This window comes from Cyanistes caeruleus, chromosome 18 (genome assembly GCF_971803275.1).
Source record: "Cyanistes caeruleus chromosome 18, bCyaCae1.hap1.1, whole genome shotgun sequence".
NCBI lineage: Eukaryota > Metazoa > Chordata > Aves > Passeriformes > Paridae > Cyanistes > Cyanistes caeruleus.
The window spans coordinates 6,883,792-6,907,203 of NC_141718.1; the positions used below are offsets into that span (position 1 = coordinate 6,883,792).

Genomic DNA, 23,412 nt, shown 5'->3' on the forward strand with positions numbered 1-23,412 from the left:
AGTTAACATTATGTCATTTGAACCACATGTATTCAGACATACACTGTGGACTTGCTGCTGGCCTTCTTAAAGGAAATATTGATGTCATCCTGGCCTGCTTCAGACTCTGCAACATTTAAATGATACACTAAACTTTTGGGTTATAAAATGATGCTACTTAAGCCCACTTAATAATTTTTCTTTCTTTTATGGAGCAAGAGAGAATACTGGTTTTAAGCAACTGGTTAGTATGAGTTGATCAATTGAAAAAAAAGAAAAAAAAAAGATTTTGAAGCAGATACTGGCTTCCTGACTGTGTCTGACTGCATCACTGAAGGGTAACCAGGATAAATACCGTGTTGGTTAAATACAGCACAAACTTTTGGGAGATTGTGGCATGAAAGAAACTCTACATATATATATTATAGCAGCGATTCAGATCTTGAATTTAATTTAGGTGGTGTGAATCACCTACCAGGGGATTCTTCAGATTGCCTTTGACCAGAAAAAAAAAAGAGAAACTCATTTAAGATTAAAGACTGGTCCGCTTCCCCAGGCACACTCTCTATAAGCATATTTAAAATCAGGCTTTGCCTTATCTAAAGCATAAAAAGTCTTTATATCATGAATGATCACTCTGTTTCTTAATTTTGCTCTCACAGTAACCATCTTTCTAATTGAAGTAGATTGAAAGAGCTTCTTTTAGTAACAGTGGGCATCACTGGTAAACTGAAGTATCTCAAATACCCCTATAAGGAACTGCTCTTGTTTCCTAGAACTGAATCACTTTCCCTACTCATTTACTAAGGACTGAGTGAGCCTCTTTAGTACACTGGGACTGAGAATTAAAAAAAAAGAAAAAGTCTCCTTGCAAAGTCTTGTCCTTCTTAAACTGTCTCCAAATGGTGGAATGGTTGAGACTGCAATGACAGGACAGTTCCAGGACCAAGGCCTGTCTTCTGTCTATTGGCATGTGAAGCTTTGTCTCTGACTACAGAGGACAAGAATGAAAGTGTAGAAAATTCTCTCAGATGTGGGGGTATTACCTGCCAAATCTTTGTGTGCTCTAGAATCACATGGGGTGTGCCTTGAATGCTACAGGGCATTGGAGATGGCTGGAAATGGCTGTCATCCCATCATGTGCAGAGATTGTGTTTCCAGCCTTAGGTGTCTCATGGTTTGTTACTGACAAGTCCTTCTCAGTACCTTTGCTTTCAGCCATCTAAAGCCAGAAGTTTTCACTCTACCAAACACATTCAGAGCTGCAGGTCAAGACACACCAGAAATGTAATTGTGAAAGATCTATAAAAAAGTAATTTCTGAACTGGAAAACCAGTTTTATTAACAGTCTCTGGCCCTTTCATTAAGTAAACACTTCAGTTCTGTCCCTGAAGTCACACTCATGAAACTAAGGGTTTATAACAGCCATACTAACACTGCATTATCTAATGTAATGCTCTAATAAATGATGATGTACCCTGCCAGAAGGGTTTAATTTGAAACAGATGGTCTAAAGAATGGAAACATAAGCAAAGTATTCCAGTGCAATCATTTTCCAGGAAACAAAAGGGGATTTGATATTATTGCCTTAAGGACCACCTGCTCCCCCAACGTTTTTGTCTTAGATAACAGTAAACTTTGATTTTGCTAATGAAGCACAGGTGCTGCTGATAGTTCCCAACAATGAAACAATTCAGGCATTTCTCCTAATCCTGATTAGCAAGTGAGAATTTCTTTTTGCAATAGCACATGCTGCTTTTGCAAAGTTTGACTGATGTCCCTTTGCACCATTTTCCTTTATTTTTCTGTTTTAGAAGGAAAAATAAATAGTTGTTATGGTCTTGACAGTGTTGGCTTCTATTGCATTTGACAGTAACTGTCACTATCAAGCATTTAATATTTAGTCACTGCAGTCTGCAAACCCAGCACTGATTTAAGGTGCCCTTGCAAACCATTTAAAAACCTGCTCTGCAAAATTCCCTTAGCAGGAAAGAGAGTGCTCTGCCTGCAGAACCATCTGAGACACCGTGACGTACATAATTACACACTTTAAGAGATTTCTAGTTCTAAGGATCCTTTTAATGCTTTACAAGAAATACAAAGGCAAAATTCTAGCTCCCTCAAATATCCTTTCCTGTCTCTCTGCCAGGAGCTGTTTTAGATATTCCCTGCTTTACTTCAAAAAAATCACCCTAGGGATGAGCTTGGCACAGGCTGTCTAAACCCTGCTGATTCTTTTTTTGGCAACAGCATTTAAATGCAGTGTTTTCACATACAGGCTGCACTGAGGATGTATAGGCAAAACCCTGGGATTAAATAGTTTTGGGGGAAGAGATGCTAACTCCAGGTCTGGAGAGCCTGGGAGATACTCAGCCACACAGGTGACATTCTCAGCTGGCAACAGGGCAGAAATATCAGCTGTGGCAGCAATTTAGCCAGACCAGCTCTCCCAACGCCACCCCCTTCAGAAGAGACCAAGGCCCAGACCAAGCCAGGCACTTGCTTACACTGCACCCACCTTTAAATACATGAATAATCATTCTGAAGGCACTGGACCTTGTCAGTATTGTGCCTGTGTTTAAAAACCCCCACACTGTGCATAGAAATAATGACCTTTGGAAAGATTCCATTTTTGTGTTTCAAGCTTCCCTCTGCAATGCTGAGGACTATTTCTTCCCCTCTTCTCTAATGAAAAACTCAGAAACCCCCAAAGCAACCATTTACTTGAGACTTCAGGAGCTTCAGGCCGTAAAAATCCCGAGCATTGTGAGACCAGTCCAAATAGCTTGGCAGTAAGAAAAGTTAATGGGATATTCAACTCTTTCAACACAGATGTGTGCTCAAGTGTCTCCTACACGTTAGTCACACTATCTAGTAAGCTTGGTACAAAGCCAGGAGCTAAGAAATCTGTAATATTAATTGCTATTCTCCTGACTCACCATGTGACCACTCTTCTGTAGTAACTGTCTGGGAGCATTGTCCTGGCTGCTGTGCAGAGTCTGTGTGAGCACGGGTGCCCTCCAGACCCTGCAGGGAGGAATTTCACACTGTGCTCAATGGATTTATACCTCTAGCAAGAATACCAGTGGAAAGGTGAATTTGTCCCAGTGACAGTATCTCTTGAAGAAAAAAAGGGGTGTAACATACATCTACATGACTGCTGGAACACAGAAATAGCCTTGCCTCTGCTGACAGGTGATGAGCAGAGCACCAGAACGCACACTGTTCTCTCCTGACAGTGTGGTTGTGAGCACTGCTTCCATTTAAGAGGAGTTAATGCAGTCTCTATGTCAGATCAGGGTTTGTTTTTGCCTGGACACAAAATGCAAAGTCCAGGTCTGAGGAAAAAAAATTAATCTCAGTTATGGCAGTCAGCACCTGGATCCTGTGGAAGTATTCCAAACTTCCATTAGTCTGAGACCTCTCCTAAGCATAGTACACAAACTCCCAGTCTGAATCTCATTGCTGGGAGCAGCACATAATGGTGTTATTTCACCTGAGAGGGTTGGGTTTTTTTCATTTTTTCTCTCAACAATTAGAAAATCATGGAGAGCATCTTCTTATATTATACTACTCATTACTACATATGCCGTCTTTCTGTCTCATCCTCAACACTAATAAGCACAGGACCTAATTATCCCCATTTATAAATAACTTTCCTCATTCTATCTCTGTCCAACAACATTTTGGCAGGCATCCTCAGTAGAAGATTTGAAATTATGTCCCTGCCAAAAACTATTGCTGCTGATGAATCACAGCACACACAATTGAAAGGCTGTGGTTGGTTTTATAAATATCTGGGCACATACATATATGTGTATATTTATGTGTGTGTGTGTAACAACTTGGAAATTCCTAAAGGTATAGATCAGGCAAAATGGCATTGTGGTCCTTTCTCTCTTTCAAATTATGTTGCTGAATTTCTGCTAATGTATTCATGCATTTCCTAGGGAAATGTTAAGGACCCTCAGGTGAAAATCAGCCTGATGCATTGAGCCAGTCTGAGCACCACATTAGTGTAAGTTATTCAAGTCACTAGTTGTAGGATTCAAGTGATGAATTTATCCTTAAGCCTAGGATTAGGCAGTCATGGAGCATCCAAGGAACTCAGCTTCAAAAATCAAGTAATGTCAACCCAGGCTAAGGAGAGCATTGCTTTCCCAACCCAGGCAGGGGATTGCTAATAATAGTAGTAGAGTGTATGTATATTTTTATACATATAGAACTGAACCAAAAGCAGAGAGCACACCCCAAGTCTCTTATGCCCAAAGAGGACTTTTTCCATCATTTGTGTCACAGTGCTGAAATGCAGTCCTGTAGCATCCAGAGCTTCAGAGATACATAAAAAGAAACTGTATAAATATCCCTAGAACTTGGGTACATATAACAAAAAATATTTTTCTCACAAATAAATGAAAATAGCCATAGAGAACAATATTAAAAATTCTGTTAAAATGAGGGAGAAATACACTAAATTTCTATAATATCCATTCTTACAAAGTTTTTTACATGTTTAAAAAAACACAGCTACTTTGTTCTTCAATATAAGCGAAGTTTACACTTAAATAAACTCATGTGACTTCTGTTTACACATGGACACACCTATTTTTTCCTATTCCTTAAATCAGGATGTGCTTTCCTGTGTTAAAATCCTAGGAATTAAAAATTTCCATCTTCCTCCTGCTCCTTGAGAGAAAGACCATACTAGAAAAGGAATAATTTTGTGCACTAATAGACATATACCTTTTTTGACAAGCTTTATGTGCTGTTAATATGGCAAAGCAGATAAATGGATACTTACTTCTGTACAACACTCAAACAGACACAAAAAAAGACAGGAATTAATAACATTTTTCACATGGCAACACAGCAGCTCAGTCCTTGCTCTCAAGAGATGTGAAAGGCTGGGTTTCCTCAGCTGCCCACGACATGTCAATGGCTGTGGAACTCAGCTCTTGATGTGTTCTGTGCCTCACCAGCACATCACAGTGTCCCTCCTTTTTGAGGTCACTCCCAAGCTACAGCCATTTCTTTTATTGTGTTTCTGCTCAGTCATTTTAGTTATTATTATATACATGTACAACTGCTCCAAGAAGCAGGCAGGGAAGAGCAGTAGTGCTTAAGGCAATGAAGCATATGGTCTCTTGGAATGAGGATTGTGCTGTGTGGGTAATGTGCAGAGGCTTTAGATTACAGGGAAATATGCAGGGGGTCAGTGGAAGGATCAAGGAAAAAAATTCTTTTATCTATTTACTAAAACAGCCTTCCAAATTCAACGTGAAATACCAAGATTATTGTCAACAACACACATCACGAACACCCAAAATCTTCCTCCCAGTACATGTACCTAAATGATGCTTTCATCTGAGGCTAAATGTGTCCCAAATATGCCCTACTGCTCCAGGATACCTGTGGGAGGCATCTGCTTGACTCCAGCTACAGAGCTGATTGCTGAACAGTAGGGCTTGAGCTTCTCACAAACACAACACATTTGTGAGTCAGGAAGTCACATCCCCATCCTACATGGAGCAAAGAGACACAGAAAGACAAATGAGGCAGCAGGAATCTGCAGTGGCGTCAGGAACTGGTGCCAGAATGCCTGAAGCACATTCCTGAGCCTCACGTGCAGCCCATGTTTGGAGGAGAACATCTGGCTGGTACCTCTGTCACCGTGAGTCACAGCTCGATGCTGAGAAGCTCCCAACAACAGCAGTGCAAAGCACGTGAATTCTGATGGCAGAGATTGTCAACAATTGAGCAATTTGCCTCCACTGTGTCACAAAGTGCCCAAAAAATTAGTCATAACCAAGTACCACTTATTTATAACTACTTACTTCTCAGTTTTTAAGTCTGTTGTTTTATGTATCTGTCAATGAGACAATAAGGGCTGATCCCAAGGCCAGATGGATCGATAATACACAGGCTGCAAAAAATGGATTATGCTGTTACTCACTGAATTTACTCAGACACTGCAGTTTCTACAAGATGAGTTTTTCCTAAGAAAAAGTAGCATTGCTTGTATTTAAAAAAACCTCAACAATCCTTTCACCATCTGTTACAATGACTATACAAGAGAAAAAGCTGACAGCAAAGCTGTATTCTGCTAAACCACCTGTGCCTGTGACTAGAACCAAAATATAATGCAATTTTATGAGCTTCTACAGTCAGCTCTGACCTAAAGATCCCCATGTATCTCTGCTCCTATGTAACTGAAAGAGGCTTTCAAGTTATATGAGAGTACAACTGGCACATCAGGAGCCATCCAACTCATATCCATGGGAACAGTGAATGCAGGAGGAAACCACTGCCCAGGAGCCACTCCCCTGCATACTGCATGAAAGGACAAGCCAGAAGGCAGAAGAGCCCACACTGCTGCCCCACTACTAATCCCAAATTCCTCCTTGCTGCCTGCCACTCAAAAATGCCTCCATGAAGACTATCTCTGCTCTGTGGAATAGGGACAGAAGTTCCATCAAAAATAGACTTGACCCCAGAATGGGACACATTTATAAAATTCCACATTTCCCTTTGTTAGAGGCTTGAAGAAATCCTAATGTCAATGAACTACAGCAGAGAGCAAATTCCTGTGGGTGCCACTCTCAGTGGCATGTCAAGTACAATGAGGCACCATTAATGTTAAAGGAAAAATTACCACTGTTTTCAGTAAAAGTAAGACTTTAGTTTGATTTACACATGGCACTCATGAGCTCTGTATGTTATTGTTGTTCTCAAAACAGGAATTCTCATTTTAGGTGTGCATTTGGGGTATCAAATCTTGTGATTTTTGGTGCTGAAAGCCCTACATTGAGTCCTCATGGCTGATTGTGTGTAATGGTAAGATTTATTGAAGCCAAACTCACGAGAATGCTTTAGTTCCAAAACAACACTGCTAACTAAAGGACACTTCACTTGTATGGAAGGTGACTTGTCCCTCAAAGAGTTCCAGGCATTGCCATTTCTCTGGCTAACCACACATATCCTTTCCCTTATTTCTTTCAGTCTTTATTATTTCACTGAGCTCAGTGGGAGGGTTTCACACACACAGACAATGCTCAAAATAAATCCTTGAAAATCCTGCTCTTACCCCACATTGAAGAAATAGATGGATAGTCCAAGTCCCATGTGGAGGCTGGAAGTCAAAAGGTGTGAAATAAACCTCAGAAGACAGCACATGGCCTTAATGGCTTTTACATGGCAGATACTTCACACAGTCTGCTGAAAGAAAGGCTTCTGAATTACTAATGTTTGTAAAACAATTTTATTTCAGAAGGGGGTATTTTTTAAAATAAAATACTTACCTGTGGTACTCCTTTTTTTCTACAATGCAACTAAACACCTAGAAAACCTCCTGGTCTGGCAGAACCTGCTGCCTCAGCCACGTTGTGCACTTCTGCCATGTAGTCTGATCAAACTGGCCCATGCCCACAAAGGCAGAAATTACTTTGATTAATGAGGAGCAGATTGACAGAATATCTTAACACAGTTTAGAAATGTTATTAAACATTTCCCACAGTGCTCACTGTCCATCCCAGGCCAGAGGTATTCTACATATAACATCACATGGACAGGCTATGCCAGTGCTTTATATTCCTTGCAAATAAATGGCAAAATTACTGTCTGAAAAATCCACACAAAGGATGGACGTGTACAAGGTGAACAGGATGGCAACACAACATAACTTCTAAGGCAAGTTGCTCTTACATATTCTCCACTTCCTCCAAGCTTCCAGCACTGCCTTCCCTTCTCTCTGAGTATCCCTTAAAATGGTGGGTCTGTCTACCAGTCTTCCAAGGCCTGCAACACAACCACTGGCAAAAACACTGTTTACAGTCTACTTTATTTGCTTACATTTTTTAAAAGTAATTTCAGTTTTGTATTTTGTTGCTGATACAACCATTTTTTTCTATCAAGACAGATCAGTTACATTTAAAATGCATCAGAGAGGGACACCTGTAACTAGTTTTACTTGACTCTATGTACACAGTTACATATACATTATATACATAGAGGCATTATATATATATCTATATCTATATCTAGATCTAGATCTATATATCTATATATATAAATATATACACATATATATAAGGCACTGTAAAATGTACCATAATTCTCCAGCACTATTTTAATCTGTAAAAGTAGATCATATTTCTTCATATAATTTGAAATGTTTAACTAAAACATTTTTAAAATGTTTCAGGGTTAGAGATACCAACTGTGAAATAAGCCTTACTTTAAATTTCAAGTGACTGTGACAAGGTGAGCAGAACCAATTTTGACAGTAATTCTAATCTATTTATTGTAAAACTGATTCTCTCTTAAAAGGCATATTCACCTGTATAAATAGTTTCATGTGTCTCTCCTTATTGTGTTCCAAAATATGAACCTAAACTTGTCCTGCAGAATGAAAAATAACAACAATGAAAAAATGAAACACAAAATTGGGTAATTTACCCATTACTTAGAGAGAGGAAAACTGAGATTGCTGTAAGCCAAGATATCTTTAAATAAAATGTATTGAAACAGATCATGGCCAAATATAATCCTGCTTGATGTAGCCAACATCAGTGGAGCTTGGTGATTAACAGTTTGGGCCATTTTATATAAAAGGTAATCTCTGCCATGTGAAGACACAACAGCACACAAATATGACTGGCATTTATAATGAACATGCTTGAATGGATCCTTGCTTAATGCAATTAGCCTATATATGCAAATTACGGCATCAGAAATCCTGCAGCAGCTGCAGGGCTTGGCAGCTGTGTGTGTTGTAAGACAGTCTGACAGATCAAATGGACATATTTCCAAAGACTAGAAACAGATAGACAGATGAAGATAGATTAAGTATTGCACATGTTTGGGATTTATAAACCCAGATGACCTGGACAGAAAGTATTCAACAAATAGCAATATAAAAATTTTTCCAGTTAATCTGTGGCAGTGATTCAAAACTCTGTTGAACCACAGGATCCCTATTAACCACTCAACTTAAACAAACAGTACAGAAAACTTCATTTAGTGTTGCTTCATGGACCACCTGCTGTGGCCTCCCAAACATGATTCTTTGGTCACAAATGGGAGACACTCTTAAAGACTCACCATATTTCCTACTCTACCATAGGCATCTTGAACAGGAGATTTAACCTGCAGTCACTTCTTTTAATATTTTATCGGTTTCATCCTTTGCACTGGAACTGGCCTTTCCAGTTCTGCTCTTCCAGTTCAGGTTTTGCACAAGTGGAAGTGAGGAAGGGCAGCGCACTGTGAACCATCTCAGCAAACGAATGCATCTGAGGCAGAAACAGACACTTGAAAATACTGAAGTGACTCAAAGGTTTAAAAAATATATATGTATTACGAGAGCCACAAAAAAGGTTACAGACAGAGCTCCACAAAGCCTGCACGGATACATTCCAACAATTCAAGGTGGCAGAACAGGTGAAATACAGACCATAAAAACGGTTTGACATTAACTTTCCAGACTGTCAGAGACAGAAAAGCTTGACCCCATCTTTCCCACACACACAAAAAAATATTGACTATATATATATATCTCTCTATATATCTCTAGCCTGGACCACAGTTATAGTCCAAAGAAAACCACATTGCAATTTCCATATTAGGCTTGTAGGAGAGTAGGCATCATCTGAGGAACGTCGACTGTAAGGCCCGGGAGGGATCCTCGCGGGCCGAGTTGACACAACATCACGCTTGGTTAGAATTAGAACAGCAACACCCCACAGCTCATGTGCTGCACATGGCTACCAACACAGAGCTCTGTGCAACCCCCCCAAGCTGGCTGAACCAAACTGAGTAAATACATTTGTTTTGCTTAATTAAAAGAAAAAAAAAAAAGCAGATGTAAGATATTAGGGGAGTTCCTGCTATCATCTTCCTTAAAAATTCAAGACTTGAAGACTTCTTTAATGTACTTGCTTACAGACATGTTTTGAGACTGCATTAACGATCTTCAGGAAAATATGCCACCCTGAGGCTTTTTCCCTTGTTCACTTCAGGTTATGTCTGCATCCAGTTTAATGGGGCCAAATGCTGGTTGTCTGTCAGTGCAGTATTTGGCCCGGAGTTTCAAAGTCTTTGCTATTCAGACTTTCCTATGAGGTCAACAAACAAAGTAGTAAAAAAAGAAAATATTAAGGCTTCAAGTAAAAATATTTTCTCTCTCTCCCACCCATGTAGTAAGGTACATTTAATTCCATAATACTCAATATATTATACAATTAAAGATATAGAGATCCAACTTTTCAAGGCAGAGAAGTACTACAATGAAAACCTGGAGGCTAAATGGGAGCATATGAACAGGGAACAAACTGATAATAAAATGCAATATGCAATGAAAACTGATGCGTAAACTAAAAAAACCCTATTGCTCTTTTTTAAATAAGTAATACAATCCACAGCTACAAATAAAAAACATGTTGAAAATATTTAAGACTTTTGAAACATGAAATAAGCGCGACAAAAATAAAGAAGCTACTTTACAGGATGTGTTAACTCATGCTGGATTTTCATGGCTGATCCCCACCTAGTATAAATTAGCATCAATTAAATGAGCTTTCATGGAGCCACACCAATTTATACCAGCTGAAGATTTGGCCTGCAGTGTCTGTAAAAACAGGATATCTGGGAAGAAGAACCTTACGCCTGATCTGTAAACTGCTTCAAGAACTATACTTTAATATGGGCTGGATTCTGCTCAAAAATTAGATTTAACAAGTAAGTCCCCAGTCCCACAACAGGAACTATGGAACAGACACATTTATGAGTAAATAGCTGCAGGTTCAGTGCCTTGGCTGGAAATGAGGCTGGATTTGCTGCATGCAATCTCCTGTTAACAGTTCTGCTTGGATTATTCTTTCAGAAAATTTGAATCATTTACTGCAGGCTATGTGCACTGAATTAAATGCAAACCTCAAAAGGAAAAAAAAAAAAGACTTTGGTACCATTGTAAACCTATGAAAAAGTTGAATGTCTCTCAACTGTGGGCAAAACTACTCACAAAATACATAATCCTTATAGCTGAACCTGTACTGACACAGTGCATCCTTTTTTCTCCCTTACCCCTTGTGAACTATGTCAAAATAACCCTGGATATTAGTGCTTTATACACACAATACTGTGTTTAGTCTTACTGAGAAATTCTCTCATGAACTAATGTAGTTAACTTCAAAGGCTCTTTGGCCCTTCAAGTTCCTCAGTAGCTTTTTCATTTATAAATGCAAGAGAAAGAACGATCAAAGTGGAGCATCACTGGGATGCAAATCTCAAATATTACATTGGTGCAAATTTTCAGCCTTGCTTGCATGAATTTCATGTACATATTCAAAGATACATGATAAAATGTGCCCTTGTCTCACTCCCTAATCCCATGTGTTTCATACCCCCTCTTTTTCAGGGCTTACATATGGCATACATGATACTTTAAAAACAAGTAATTCTTGTGATACTCTATGCACCAGAGTGAATTCCAGTCCTTATAGAAGTACTGCATCTTCCTGAGGAGTTAACATCAGGGTAGACTGCAGATTTTAATAACAGTTAAAGATGGAAGAAATCTGTAAGGCCATCTGGTCTACTCCTTGTCCCTACAGGCTCACCTCTCACAGAAATTTTTAGTGACTTGTCCAAATACAGTTTGACTGTCCTAAACAGTTTGTCTAAAACTCTGCTTGGAAGACTATTCCACTGCCCCTTCATCTTTTCTGCCCCATTCTAAATGTAGATCACTGATTACCAGTGACAACTGTTTGATTTACCTTTGGTTTTACAACTACTAAGTAACATATTTGTAAAATTGTGGTACTCGATTTCCACTTCATTGCTTAGCCAGTGGCATGTTTTAGCCCTTTATATCATCTCATTAGCCAGCCCATCCAGTTCTTTAATATATATTGCTCCATCTGTACCTGATCCAGTTTGCCAGCATCCTTTTGGTACTGTGGTGCCTCCAAGTAAAGACAATGTTCTACATGCCAGTGAGCAAATCTGCATAGAAAGACTATTGCTTCTCTGCTCTGCAATATCCCTACACCAGCCATTTAAAATATCACCAAGGCAATAAAATGCACACCGATTTCTACTTCACTCTCTCCAAACTTTAGCCTATTGCAGATGCATTGCTTTTCAGGTTTCTCCCTTCAGGCAACATAAAGCATTGCACAGAGAGATGATTAACTTCTGTATGTTCTCTTCAACCTTTGTCTCCAAAAAATAATGTGATATACAAGGGACATAATAACCATGTATTGCAGCAAGATGTCAAGATTCATCAAATCAAAACAGAAATCTTAACCAGGCAAAATTAAGGTCATTATTTGTCTTCTGGAATAATTAACCTCAACATACATGAAAACAAACAAGATGTTATGAACACATTCTGAATTGCTACCAAATACCTAGAGAGCTTTCCATTATATTCAAGGACTGAAAAAGATTTAACCCCTTGAAACAAATATCCTGAAAAATGATGGATTTAGATCTCTAATCAAAACTATTTACCAAGAGAACCAGGTGGGAAGTCAGCATCTTGTATGCAGACTGGCTCAGTGATAAATAATAATTTTAGTGACTTTGGCAACAGTCGCTCAGGATATTCTTAATTGCACACATGATCTGCCTAGATAGTATTGGTCCAGATCTCAGTACTTTTGACTTCTGAGGTGGTAACTGAATGGTAAGGAAAAGGAGATAAGGAACAGAGAAATAAAAATCCATTTGTCCCAAAATTAGCTTTGCCAGTCCTCATATTTTTGACAAAAGTAATGCACCTTTTTTTTTTTTTTTATGGTAAAGTTGTCTTTAAATCCAACAAAGTAAATGTAGTTTTCTGGAGACAGGAAAAAGAAATCTCAGAATGTTAAATATATTTGATTGATATTATTTTAAAAAGTTGTTCCCCAGGGGGGAAAACCCAAATTGAAAATCCTTTTGTCTAACAGTATTGAAGACCAGAGGGAATGTGCTAGTAATTAAGCAGACAGAAAATTTATATCCTTCAGATGCACGCTTGGCTCAGTTACACACACTGTCAATTCAACAGCTCATGATAACCTTGCTGCAGGATTACACTGATGGCACCCGGGCAAGGCAGCAAACTCTGTTATTGCCTAAATCCAACAGGTAAGGAGGGTGCAGGGAAAGCAGCTGACAGCTGTTTAAAATACGTTTTCATCCGAACATTTCCTTTTTTATCTGCTTGGTTCTGAGTCAGAGAAGCCTTTCAAACCCAGAGGGAGCAGGAGGTCAGAGTGGCAGATCCTTGCCGGTGTTGCGGTCCTTTTCCATGGAGACAAACACGCTTACACACACACAACTTCACACACAGGGAGGCCAACGGCAGACAGGGAGAAGCTGTTGCTATCCTTTCTCCTGCTGCCATCTGGGACCAGGGAGGCTTTTAAAGACGATGTGGTGTCTGCAGCCCAAGTAGCCTTGCCTTGTTCCTTCTCAGGAGGAGGAACCTGAGCTGCAGCACCCGGGGGACAAGGAGAAGCTCCTGCCCAGCACAGGAACCCGACTTTCCATGTCAGCAGGAAAACAGCAGTTGGTCCTCTGGCTCCTGCTGGACACATCACTGCCCAGAACTGGGAAGGGGCATGGGAAAACTGACTGATCCTGGACTGACAGCACTTTTTCACAGCACAACTGGTACATGACAGAGTGGTAGGACACACACGCGCACAATGGCTTTAGCGCTCGCTTGCAGGAAGGAAATCTGCTCTGTGGTGGTCTTAGGTCGTAGCCAGTTCCCGCCTGTTGGTTCAGGAAGAGTCTGATAAACTGTACGATTTTATTATTCCCTCAAGAATAAGGCTGCAGCTGGTTTTTGGCCAAAAGAGAAAGATGAAAACAGAACAAACTCAAAACAAGAAAAGGAGAGTGGCCGACTGCTGCTGCTCCTTCTTTGTTGTTATTTGAGTCTTCACAGTGCTCCTAGCTTCATGGCTGGCTGAGTGGATGGCTCTTTGTTTTTAACTCATTTTATTTTACACTGAAATTTCATAGGTTGTTCCACCAACTCCAGACACCTTCTTAACATTTGAGTGTCTAGCAGGGCTGACAGGTGTCCCCTGGGAACTTGATGTTGAACCCAACCTGGCTATTCCTTTTGGCTGTCCATTTATTTTACTGTGAGGTGTCTTCAACTGCATCTCATCCCTGCATTAAAAAAAATAACAAAAGATGCAGTATTAGTGACAAATTAGTGAATTACTTCATTCAGAATAAACAATTACCCCTGTCAACCTGAGTTCCCAGCGTTGCAAAATATTCAAGCATGGGAGCAAGCTGGTTGAAGCCAGTGCACTAGATGAAAAGTCACTGAAATGAGAGAATTAAATTGGCCATTAGGCTAGTGGACCACGCCCCAGTAATATATGTTCATTTAATTCCTTGCTTAAATGTTTTGTTGATCCAAACTAATTGCACAGGCATTCGTAGGATGCAGGAAGGCTTAACTGTCACCACTGCACACCATGGACCTTAAGCCAAACTGTGTTTTAAAATCAGAAATAAATTCTCAGAAAAAAACATTTCCCACTTAAATATTCAGGTAAACAAAACTTTGTTGCTCATTTCTGAAACAACTTGCTGGCACTTAACTTCAGGAGACCTACAATAATGGTTCTCCCACATTTCAGTAAGTTTTCAAAACTGTTGGATAACAGGAGAGAGAAACCTGGGACCTTAACCAGAGGCAAACACAGCACAGTAAATACCAGATACATAGGTAACTTAGATTTTCTGAAGAGCAGCCCTCCAGGTCCCAACTATGAAATGAAATACTGCATCCTCAGCGGGATCATGATCTCTTCAGGCTTTGCAAGCTCCACAGCTTCCAGAAGGAAAAGAGAGGCACATGCAGAAGCTGCAGCTGAGGATCTTGCTCAGGTGGCAGTTACTGAGGCTTTTGGCCCAGCAAATCCTCTCTCTCCACGCTTTCTCACAGAAAGGAAGGAAGCAGCAAGGCCTTAAGGTAATGTCATGAAGCTCTGTGCTTTTATGAGCACTTCTGTACTATAGACACTCAACACTACTAAACACAGAGCCCTCTTTGCGCCAAGCACCAGGACTGGTCTCAGCCCGTTTCCCTCAGTGCAGTGTATGTTGCACAAGTAGGATCCCAACTCTGCCCCTGTATCCACGCAGTGTCTGGGTCAGCCTCTCTTCAGCCTCTGCAAGCTAAAACAGCTCCACCATTTGTGTATAAGGGGAGGGATAATCTGCTTCACAGCTTGGAAATAATTCCCCAGTTCAGCTATGACACTGTATCACTATGAATTTACAGCAAAACTGACCACCTGCAGTTCAAGGTACAGCAGAAATGCAAACATTTTGTCATCATGAGGTTGCTGTGGGGATGTGACAGAACTGAAGAGCACCCATAAACCTCTCGCCCTCGTGGCCCACAGCAAACACCTCAGCTTGGCCATGCCTCCAGCACCGCGCTCTGCCCTTGCTCGCAAGCAGATTCCCACTGCTCTCAGCCCCTCAAGCAGTACATACCTCTGTGCTCCCACTGATTGCACCTCTGTAATTTCCACAGTGTTTACAAACGACACAGCCTTCGGGCCTCCGTAAGAGGGTGACCTAGGCATCCCTGTGGGGGACGATGGGACCTGGTGGCCTGGGGATTTGTAGGAGCCATTGCTCACCCTGCCCTGTAGTGCTTGATGGGACTGCACATTATTATTGGCTAAATCAGCTTGCAGAGAGGTTGTGGAAGTCCTTGGTGCTCTTGTCATTGCACTTGAGAGTGAAGACACTGAGGACTGCAGTATGGGGTTCCTTGTGCTAAAGCTGGTGCCAGCCATCAGATTGTCCCTGGACCCATATCTCATGGCCATGCTGCGCGGGTCTTCTGAGAGCGTGCTCACTTGCTGAAGGCTGTAGGAGCTGGGCGTGTCATAGACACCCGAGTCTGCAAACACCGAGTCAGGGTGTGAGTGGAGGAGCTTCTCCCTCTCTTCCATCTCCTTCCTTTCCTGGATGGATGCCATAATTGTCTTGGAAAGGTTATCATAGCGCACTGGGGAGGGGTCTCGCTGATGCGGGGCTGGGCTCCCCAGCACTGGGCTGAAGCTTTGCGGTGGCTGGCGCTGCAGCTCGCTGCCCCGGAGGTGGCACATTTTGGCTGACAAATATGGGGAGTGGTACCCGACGGAGCTGACTGCAGAATGGGCAATGCACTTCCTCCCCGAGGGAGACATGGGGTTCAGCAAACTGTCATATGAAAGACTCCCATTTCTGTTTGACAGGGAATTGGGAGAAAAAATGCTTTTGTAAGGGGTGGAAGCCGCCCCTTCAGACTTCATTGGATGAAGGGGCACTTTGTCTGTCCCTCTCCTGCCAGCAGATTTCAGGCTCAGGGATCGTGAATTGATGGCAAAGGAATCTATCTGGAGTGGGGAAGACTGATAGGTCTTGTGGAGGGAGCTCTTCCGATAGCTGGGGATGTCCAGGCTGGGTTCAGACTGGTAATCAAGGCTTCTGCCATCCTCTTCTATCAGAGCCCCTTGACTGTGTCCCTCCTGCAAGGTGATCTAAAACAGAGGTGAATATGAGAAACAAAAGCCAGTGGTATGTAAGTACAGGTATGCTCTCTCAGTGAGTGCATGGGAAGGACAGAGCTGAAAGTCTTCCTTCTGACTGTCAGCCGAGGTTCATTACAAGAAAATCTCCTGACTCCTGTTCAACATATGGATTAGTACCTTAGAAGCAAGGAGGAGTTATTCATAGTAAGTGCTAAATAACATTGACAGTAAAAATGTAAGTTAATGCATGGGCACTGAAAACACTGAATGAGAGACCCAAGCTGAGACTCAAGTCTCAGTCAAGGTAAATCAGATTGTTATCTGATGATACTGCCCTTGGAAAAAGCACTGCACTTCACATTTTCTACAAATAGCTCTTGAGTTGAGGGATGTCTGGTTTTGTGTGCTGAGACAGAAATACTTTGAGCTCCATTTCAAGACACTGGGGACCAGCACATTCTTATCCGCTCTACTCTGCGCTATGAATATTCAGTAATTCAGAATTTCTGGTCATAGGTCTTCAAAATTAGGCACCTAACCTTAATTAAAGCAGAAAGGCTCCTTCTCACCATTCAGACAACAAAATGAAGCAATTTTGTCTTTTTTACTGCCTGTGTAGGAGAAAGTGGCCATATCAGAGAAGGAAACAAAGACCATAATTTATTTATGTACTCTGAAAACAGATAGGACTTCACTTTGTTTTACTCTGTGAAAATTGCTCAGTTCTGTTCACTTAAAATGCCATTCTGTGCTGAGCAAATAGTTTTCACTGTTATTTTTAAGGAAGAGTTTCCCATAATGCACAATAAATTTGCTACACTGGCTCTGCAAACAAAGAATTATTATCAGTCACATATTAAATCAGAAATGCAGTTGACACAGCTTGTTCTCTGGTTTCTTTTAAAGGAAAACTATTGAAAGAAAAAACTGAATGACAAACCCCTGGTTTATTGTAGATTTTTTTAAAAAGCTTTTTCCTTTCTGCTAGAAGATAGAGAAATACGCAAAACAGCTCACTCTCTTCTAGAGCATGGTGCTAAATTTGGCCTTCTCTGGAAAAAGGACACCAAGTGACAGCCTGTAAAGGAGGATGAGAGCAATGACGTAGCTTTTAAGTATATTTGTGCTACTTATCCTTGTGTCCCAATGCCTCTTTCCTAGCAGCTTTCACTGCTCGAAAGCAGAATTACCTTGACAGGCTGAAGAACTGATACAGAACAGACACCATGGCATTCCACACATAGCCCAGTCTCTTTCCCTCTGTACCTCCTACTTAGGCTTGGCACACAAATCCATGCCCTCCCATCAGCTCACTACGTCAACCCCATTTTATGATACTCCCAGCTGATTACTAGCGAGTTGTGACTACAATAAAACCGAGCAAGTCGCCAGAGCTCGCACACCAGCAACAGCAACAGCACTGTTTTGGGTTAGGACTGAAACAGCAACCCTCAGAGTGAAGGTGCTGCTCCCTGTTATCATTTCACAGCACTAACCAGTCCCCATGCCTAATCAGAACCTGCCCTGTATCTATATTGCATCTCTGGCTGTGCACTCAATGAACACAACAAGCCTGCCTTCCTTGGCTCCCTGACTTTTGGCATTATGACTCAGAATGCTGTAGCTCCCACAGCTCAAAATTGCTAGATGATGCCCGTAAATAGAATATTTTGAACTGGATGTCAAGCCATTTTTCATGTAATAAAATGAAAATGATACAACATTAAGCTTTTTGGATACAGTGCACACACTGTTGTTCTCGTGTTCCCTTTCATAAGCCATTCGTTTCCTTGTCAAGTGGACAAATCCAGAGAGTAAATCTTACTCAGTAAGACTATTGCAGACAATTACTGCAGTAAGACTAAAACTTAAACTTGGTCATAGCTGGAATTCCACTTATCACCATCTTTCTTTTCAAAATGAGAAGGATTCACGAAAAGCTTTCCTCACCATTTAAGGAACATTCTGTCTTATTACAGTGTTGCTGCAGTCAATTATTTTTATCTACCTTATTTTCCTTTCCTTACTTCTTTCATAATACTCCTTCCTATCACCCCCTTCTTGTTATTCCAGGGGTGACACTGAAGGACCTGATGAAATTAATTTTGAGAAAACTGCACTGTGTGTGGTATGTGTTTTTTAAGGGTGTCTTCACTGGTGTGTGAAGACTTGGATACATATTGCAAATTTCCAAATTAGACCAGTGATTTTCCAAATGCTGTTCTCAGGCCCTGGGGGTCAAGGAATATTTGCAATAAATCCAAGAGAAATAAGTTTCATAACTTCTAAGCAAATGAGGAAACTGTCAGAATTCCACAGCAAATCTGTCTAATTGTTTGGACCTCAGTTTTCTTGATGGGTGAAAATGATGCCAAGTGTTAGAAAGGTATTTTTTTTCCATATGACCCAAATGCACTGAATAGGTGCTAAGGAATGTCCAACATGAGGAGTCTTCTCTTAATTTTCACTAAAATACCTCTTGGGATGCTTTAAAAGTTCTTTCTATTTTGCAAGCTGACATCTTGAGTAATCAGTGAATACACAGAGTATTGGCTAAAGGGTCTGATCCAGAGAAGCACTCAGCATGCCCAGCTCCCTCTGAAGGGAATGTGAGATGGCACCTCTGCCAGGAGAAGGCAATGGGAGGTGACACTTCTCAGCACCCCAGGATCAGGCCAAGACACTGGAGCAGCAGAAGCACACGCCTGGCAGCAGGACAGACATGACAGCAGGGGGAAGCTGTGAAATCAGACATGTTTCCATAAGGAGCACAGTGAAAATAATATACTGTCACACCACAGTGCCAAGTGTTGTTATTTACTTTTACACTCTGACATTCACTAGAGCCCTGCAGTGAATCCATCCTCTGCCCCACACTGCTTTGTGTTAGCTGGGAGCAGAAGCTCCTGGGCTCTCTCACCTGCTCGGCCGTGGCGTGGTAGTGGACTTTGGGATTGTTGCTGAAAGCTGGTCGGTATTTGTACATGGCAGGAGTAGGAGGGCTGATAAGTTTGGGTGAGAGGCCACCTTCTGGAAAAGAAAAAAAAAAAAATTACTTTCTATTACAATGTGTGTGGACAGAAAGCTGTCAGCCATAATTCCTTGCCATCCATTGTCCTCTGCAAATGGATCTGTTCTGAAGAGAATAAAACTTGATGTACTTTTGTGTAGCATTCCACCAAAATCAATGGGGGCCCTATGGCAGTAAGAGCACATTGTTGCCAGATCAGCCATCTACAGAGAAGAAGGAACAAGGCACAATCTATTGAGTAGGGTGACACATTTTGGTGAGTAGAAATTTTGTGTGATTTGAAATAGTACTAGCTCTGTCTAAAAAAAAATAAAAAATAATAATTTTAATAGTACCAAAGCATAAAGTTCACATTCTTAGAAATTAAATAATTCAGTTTGCAATGCCCAAGAATTTCATGCTAATATTTCTGATTCTTTAGATATTTTTCATTTAAAAATTGATTTAAGAAGGGGTTTAAAAGAGTTTATAAACTCTGCAAAACTGACATGAAATATTCAACCTAGGCTTGAATGAATCACTTCAAGCTGGCTTTTCTCTCCCTTTCCTGCTCTTAATTCCCCTAGTCTGGAAATCCTATAAATAGAAAAAAAAGCCTTCACTCAGATCCCATGTTTTGAAAGAATAAGAGAAACCTTTTAAGGAGGCTAAAATAGTTTCTTATTAATAAAAATAAAACACCAATCATGCAACTATACCTTCACTTGTGCCCAGCTGCCCTTTCAGCTCAGAGTACTTGCTTGGATCTCCTTTGGGTGGGAGAGGTGGTTGCAGATCCATACTTTTATCCTCCAGACCTTCCAGGCTGATTTTAGACTGAAAATTATCCAAAAAATCAATCATTACATGCAACTTGGTTAAATAACAGCATGTGGCAGAGTGCTGGATGTACCAGAGAACCAGAACTACCAACACCTATAATGACAAACAGGATTTTGCATCCACTGCAGGCAAGGACTGTCACATGTAAAATTAACATTGTCATAACCAGCCAGTAGAGTTTCAAATGCACTATCCTGGTCTACATGGCACGCTAAGTACTATAATCATCATGTTAATTAATATGTGGTAGAAGATAATAGTGCTTTCTAGCATTTTTCAGCAACTTTCCAGGTAGCTCTCAGCAAGTAACTATCCAAAGTGTATAGGAAGTAACTAGCCACAAAAATCTTGCAAGCTGGCTTCCTTTGAATCCACCACTTTTTATGGGACTAAACAATTCCTTCTCTATTATTCAAGCCAGGAGAAACTGAAAAGAGAGGAGGAGAGAAATCAGCTTCTGAGTCAATATTCCTTGCCCTGGACCACAAGCCTTCTTGCAGCCTGGAAGCTCAGAACATTCTTTGAAGTAGATCAGCTGACCTGGTCTGGTGGTAGAAGGGTTTATTAAAATTAATTTGAACACCAAGAGGTGACAGGTCTCGGAACAGAAAATAACCACTGCAAAGAACAGCCAACTCTTCCAAAAGAAGCCCAGCAGCATTCCATTCTAGAGCTGCCTGTTACTGAACATGTGTTACTTGCAAAGGACTCAAACTCTAGTTTCTGCATCATCTCAAAGAGATTTGTCAATGACAGACTCATTCCCAGGCTTGATAATGCTCAATCCATGCCCTTCAAAAGCAGAGCCTGGAGATTTCCTCACCTTGCTCCGGTTGAGGTTGGCTTGGATTCCGTTGTCACTGATCTTCACTGTGATCTGTCGCTCAGACAAATCAGGTCTCAGGAAAGGAGGCTTCACACTCACAGCTTGCTTTTTCTTGGGCTCGACCACATACCTGATTAATTGTGCAACAGTCATCATTAAAATAAACAGTAACCTAAGAACAAGGCTTAAAAATCTTCCCACTTCCAGGCTATGATTTAAGAATGTGTCAGAATCTAGGTAAGAACCTCCATTTGTTTCAACATATGCAATAACTAAGCAGCAATAATTAAAAAGAAATATTAGTGAGCGAAAGGAGATAATGTATTAAAAAAATCAGCAATTTTTGAAGCACTAATGGACAAGATCATGAAGAGAGCAAGAGAGACCTGCCACCAAAAGAGGTGACTGACTAGATCATCCCAGTTAATATGAAACAGCTGCCATGTGGTGGGAGTCAGTGACTGGGGGAACAAGACCCAGCACATGTGGAATTACCATGGAGAAGATGATGTGCTGACAGTTCTAACTTACCACATGGTGACTTGTTTCTGTACCATGTTTAGTGTTCAGCTAAATGGAGGTAAAAGAGACTGACAACTCTATAGGAAGGAAAAAATCTAAGAGGAAATGGCTGACTTTAGATATCTAATTTCTCTCCAGTGAAATAGAATTCTCTAAGTGCAATTGCCCAGTGGCTGTACAATGCCTAAATACCAATACACACACCAGCTTTCTCTGCTTTATGTGGTGAACAGGGCATTCTAGTAGTGATGGCTTAGGGACCTTGAATATACAGGACAATCTGAACAGGTCTTCACAAAACACAAATGTTCTGTGAATAGCCATGATGATGGTACTCACAACCCTTCTCTTAACAGAAGTGTCTCACATCATTTAATACCCAGCTCTTTTCATCCACCTTGACCTGACTTTCATGTGTTGGAAGGTTTGGAAAGCAACTACTCCAGTGTCTTTAACACATGTAACAGCCCTTTAGGACTTATTTGTTGTATAACAAAGGAGGAAAAAAAAACCAGGTGTCAGGGTCTGGAATTGTTCAACATCCCAAAAAGGCTCAAGTAAGTCTTGTAGTAAGATTATGAACATGTTTTCAGGCTGGATAGTTCAGCACCTAGAATTATTTATAGTCCATCTGATCTACTACATTAAGATCCTGATTTCAAAATGTGAAATGATAAATCCATTTCCCCAAAAATAGAAAGCCATAAATAAATCTCAAGTTCTGTGATGTAGACCTCATTGATAATCTGTTTCATGATAATGAAAGTGGCAGTGAGATTGAAAACCACAGCAGCCTTAAATTAGATTTAAGTCTTAAGGAGAAAGGCTGATTTTAGCTTCCTTTTCTCTGGCAGACTGAACATTGCCTGTACAGTGTAAGAAGTTGTGTGGAAAATATGATAACATATGGATATTTACCTTGCTACTAAAATCCACTGGATAAACAAGCTGGTGAAGACAGCTTGAAGGGTGTGAGCTCAACATAATTTGACAAACTCATTCCAGAAAAATATTTCTGGGATAAGGGTGGTGAATTACAGGTTACAGCCATGCAACAGGGAAGCAGCTATCACAGAACTCTCCCTTCAGGACTGTTTTGCTTTGCTTTCCTCTTATTCCATCAATGATCCTTGGCTTTTGTGCCCAGCCAAGCACATTTTCTTCCCCTGTCCCAACAACTAGACTTGTTCCCTCATTCCCAACTGAGACCATTTCTCTTACCTGGGAGCCAAGGGGCTGCAGAGCACATGTTCCACATTTCCACAGCATCCTCGGGTAAAAGGATTCACACCCCCACGGAATTTCCCTGTCACCTGGAAACATGTTCAGGACAGCACTCAAACCTCAGGTTATGTAAAAGTCATCATCCAGGCCTCAGAAAGCCAAGAACAAGTCTGACCCTTCTGTCCTTTCCAAACAGATCATTTTTCTTTGAATGCTGCATTTTTTCCCTCCAGCTCTAACACACCACCTCTGTCAGCTAATTCCAGCTAGGAGGCACTCAACTCAAGATCCTTCCCAAAAGGACACTGCTGAATGGGACTGGGTTGCAAAGTGATGTGTTCACCTCTCCATGCTACTCCTGCATTGGATTTGTGTCTGCTCCCAGCCAGACATCCTGTTGTGGTCTCTTTCATTCCCGTCACTTCCCCTCCTCTGCCTTGGCAAGTCACCTCCAAACC

At 40.9% G+C, this 23,412-nt stretch overlaps 1 protein-coding gene across 21 annotated transcripts in view; it reads right to left on the reverse strand.

The window, feature by feature from the left end:
- Positions 1 to 9,314: 9,314 nt before the first annotated feature.
- Positions 9,315 to 23,412, reverse strand: part of ZDHHC8 (zDHHC palmitoyltransferase 8) — a 116,279-nt gene continuing 102,181 nt past the window's right edge. For 20 of the 21 annotated variants that reach the window (XM_086856201.1, XM_023937497.2, XM_086856187.1 and 17 more), the window contains 6 exons: positions 22,952 to 23,043; positions 21,206 to 21,338; positions 20,259 to 20,376; positions 19,450 to 19,559; positions 15,502 to 16,538; positions 9,315 to 14,154 (listed from right to left, as the gene is read on the reverse strand). In XM_086856201.1, the coding sequence (XP_086712327.1) occupies positions 13,983 to 14,154; positions 15,502 to 16,538; positions 19,450 to 19,559; positions 20,259 to 20,376; positions 21,206 to 21,338; positions 22,952 to 23,043 (1,662 nt within the window). In that variant the 3' untranslated portion in view covers positions 9,315 to 13,982. The remainder of the gene's footprint in view (positions 14,155 to 15,501; positions 16,539 to 19,449; positions 19,560 to 20,258; positions 20,377 to 21,205; positions 21,339 to 22,951; positions 23,044 to 23,412) is intronic. The other variant, XM_086856181.1, reaches the window with a different exon arrangement.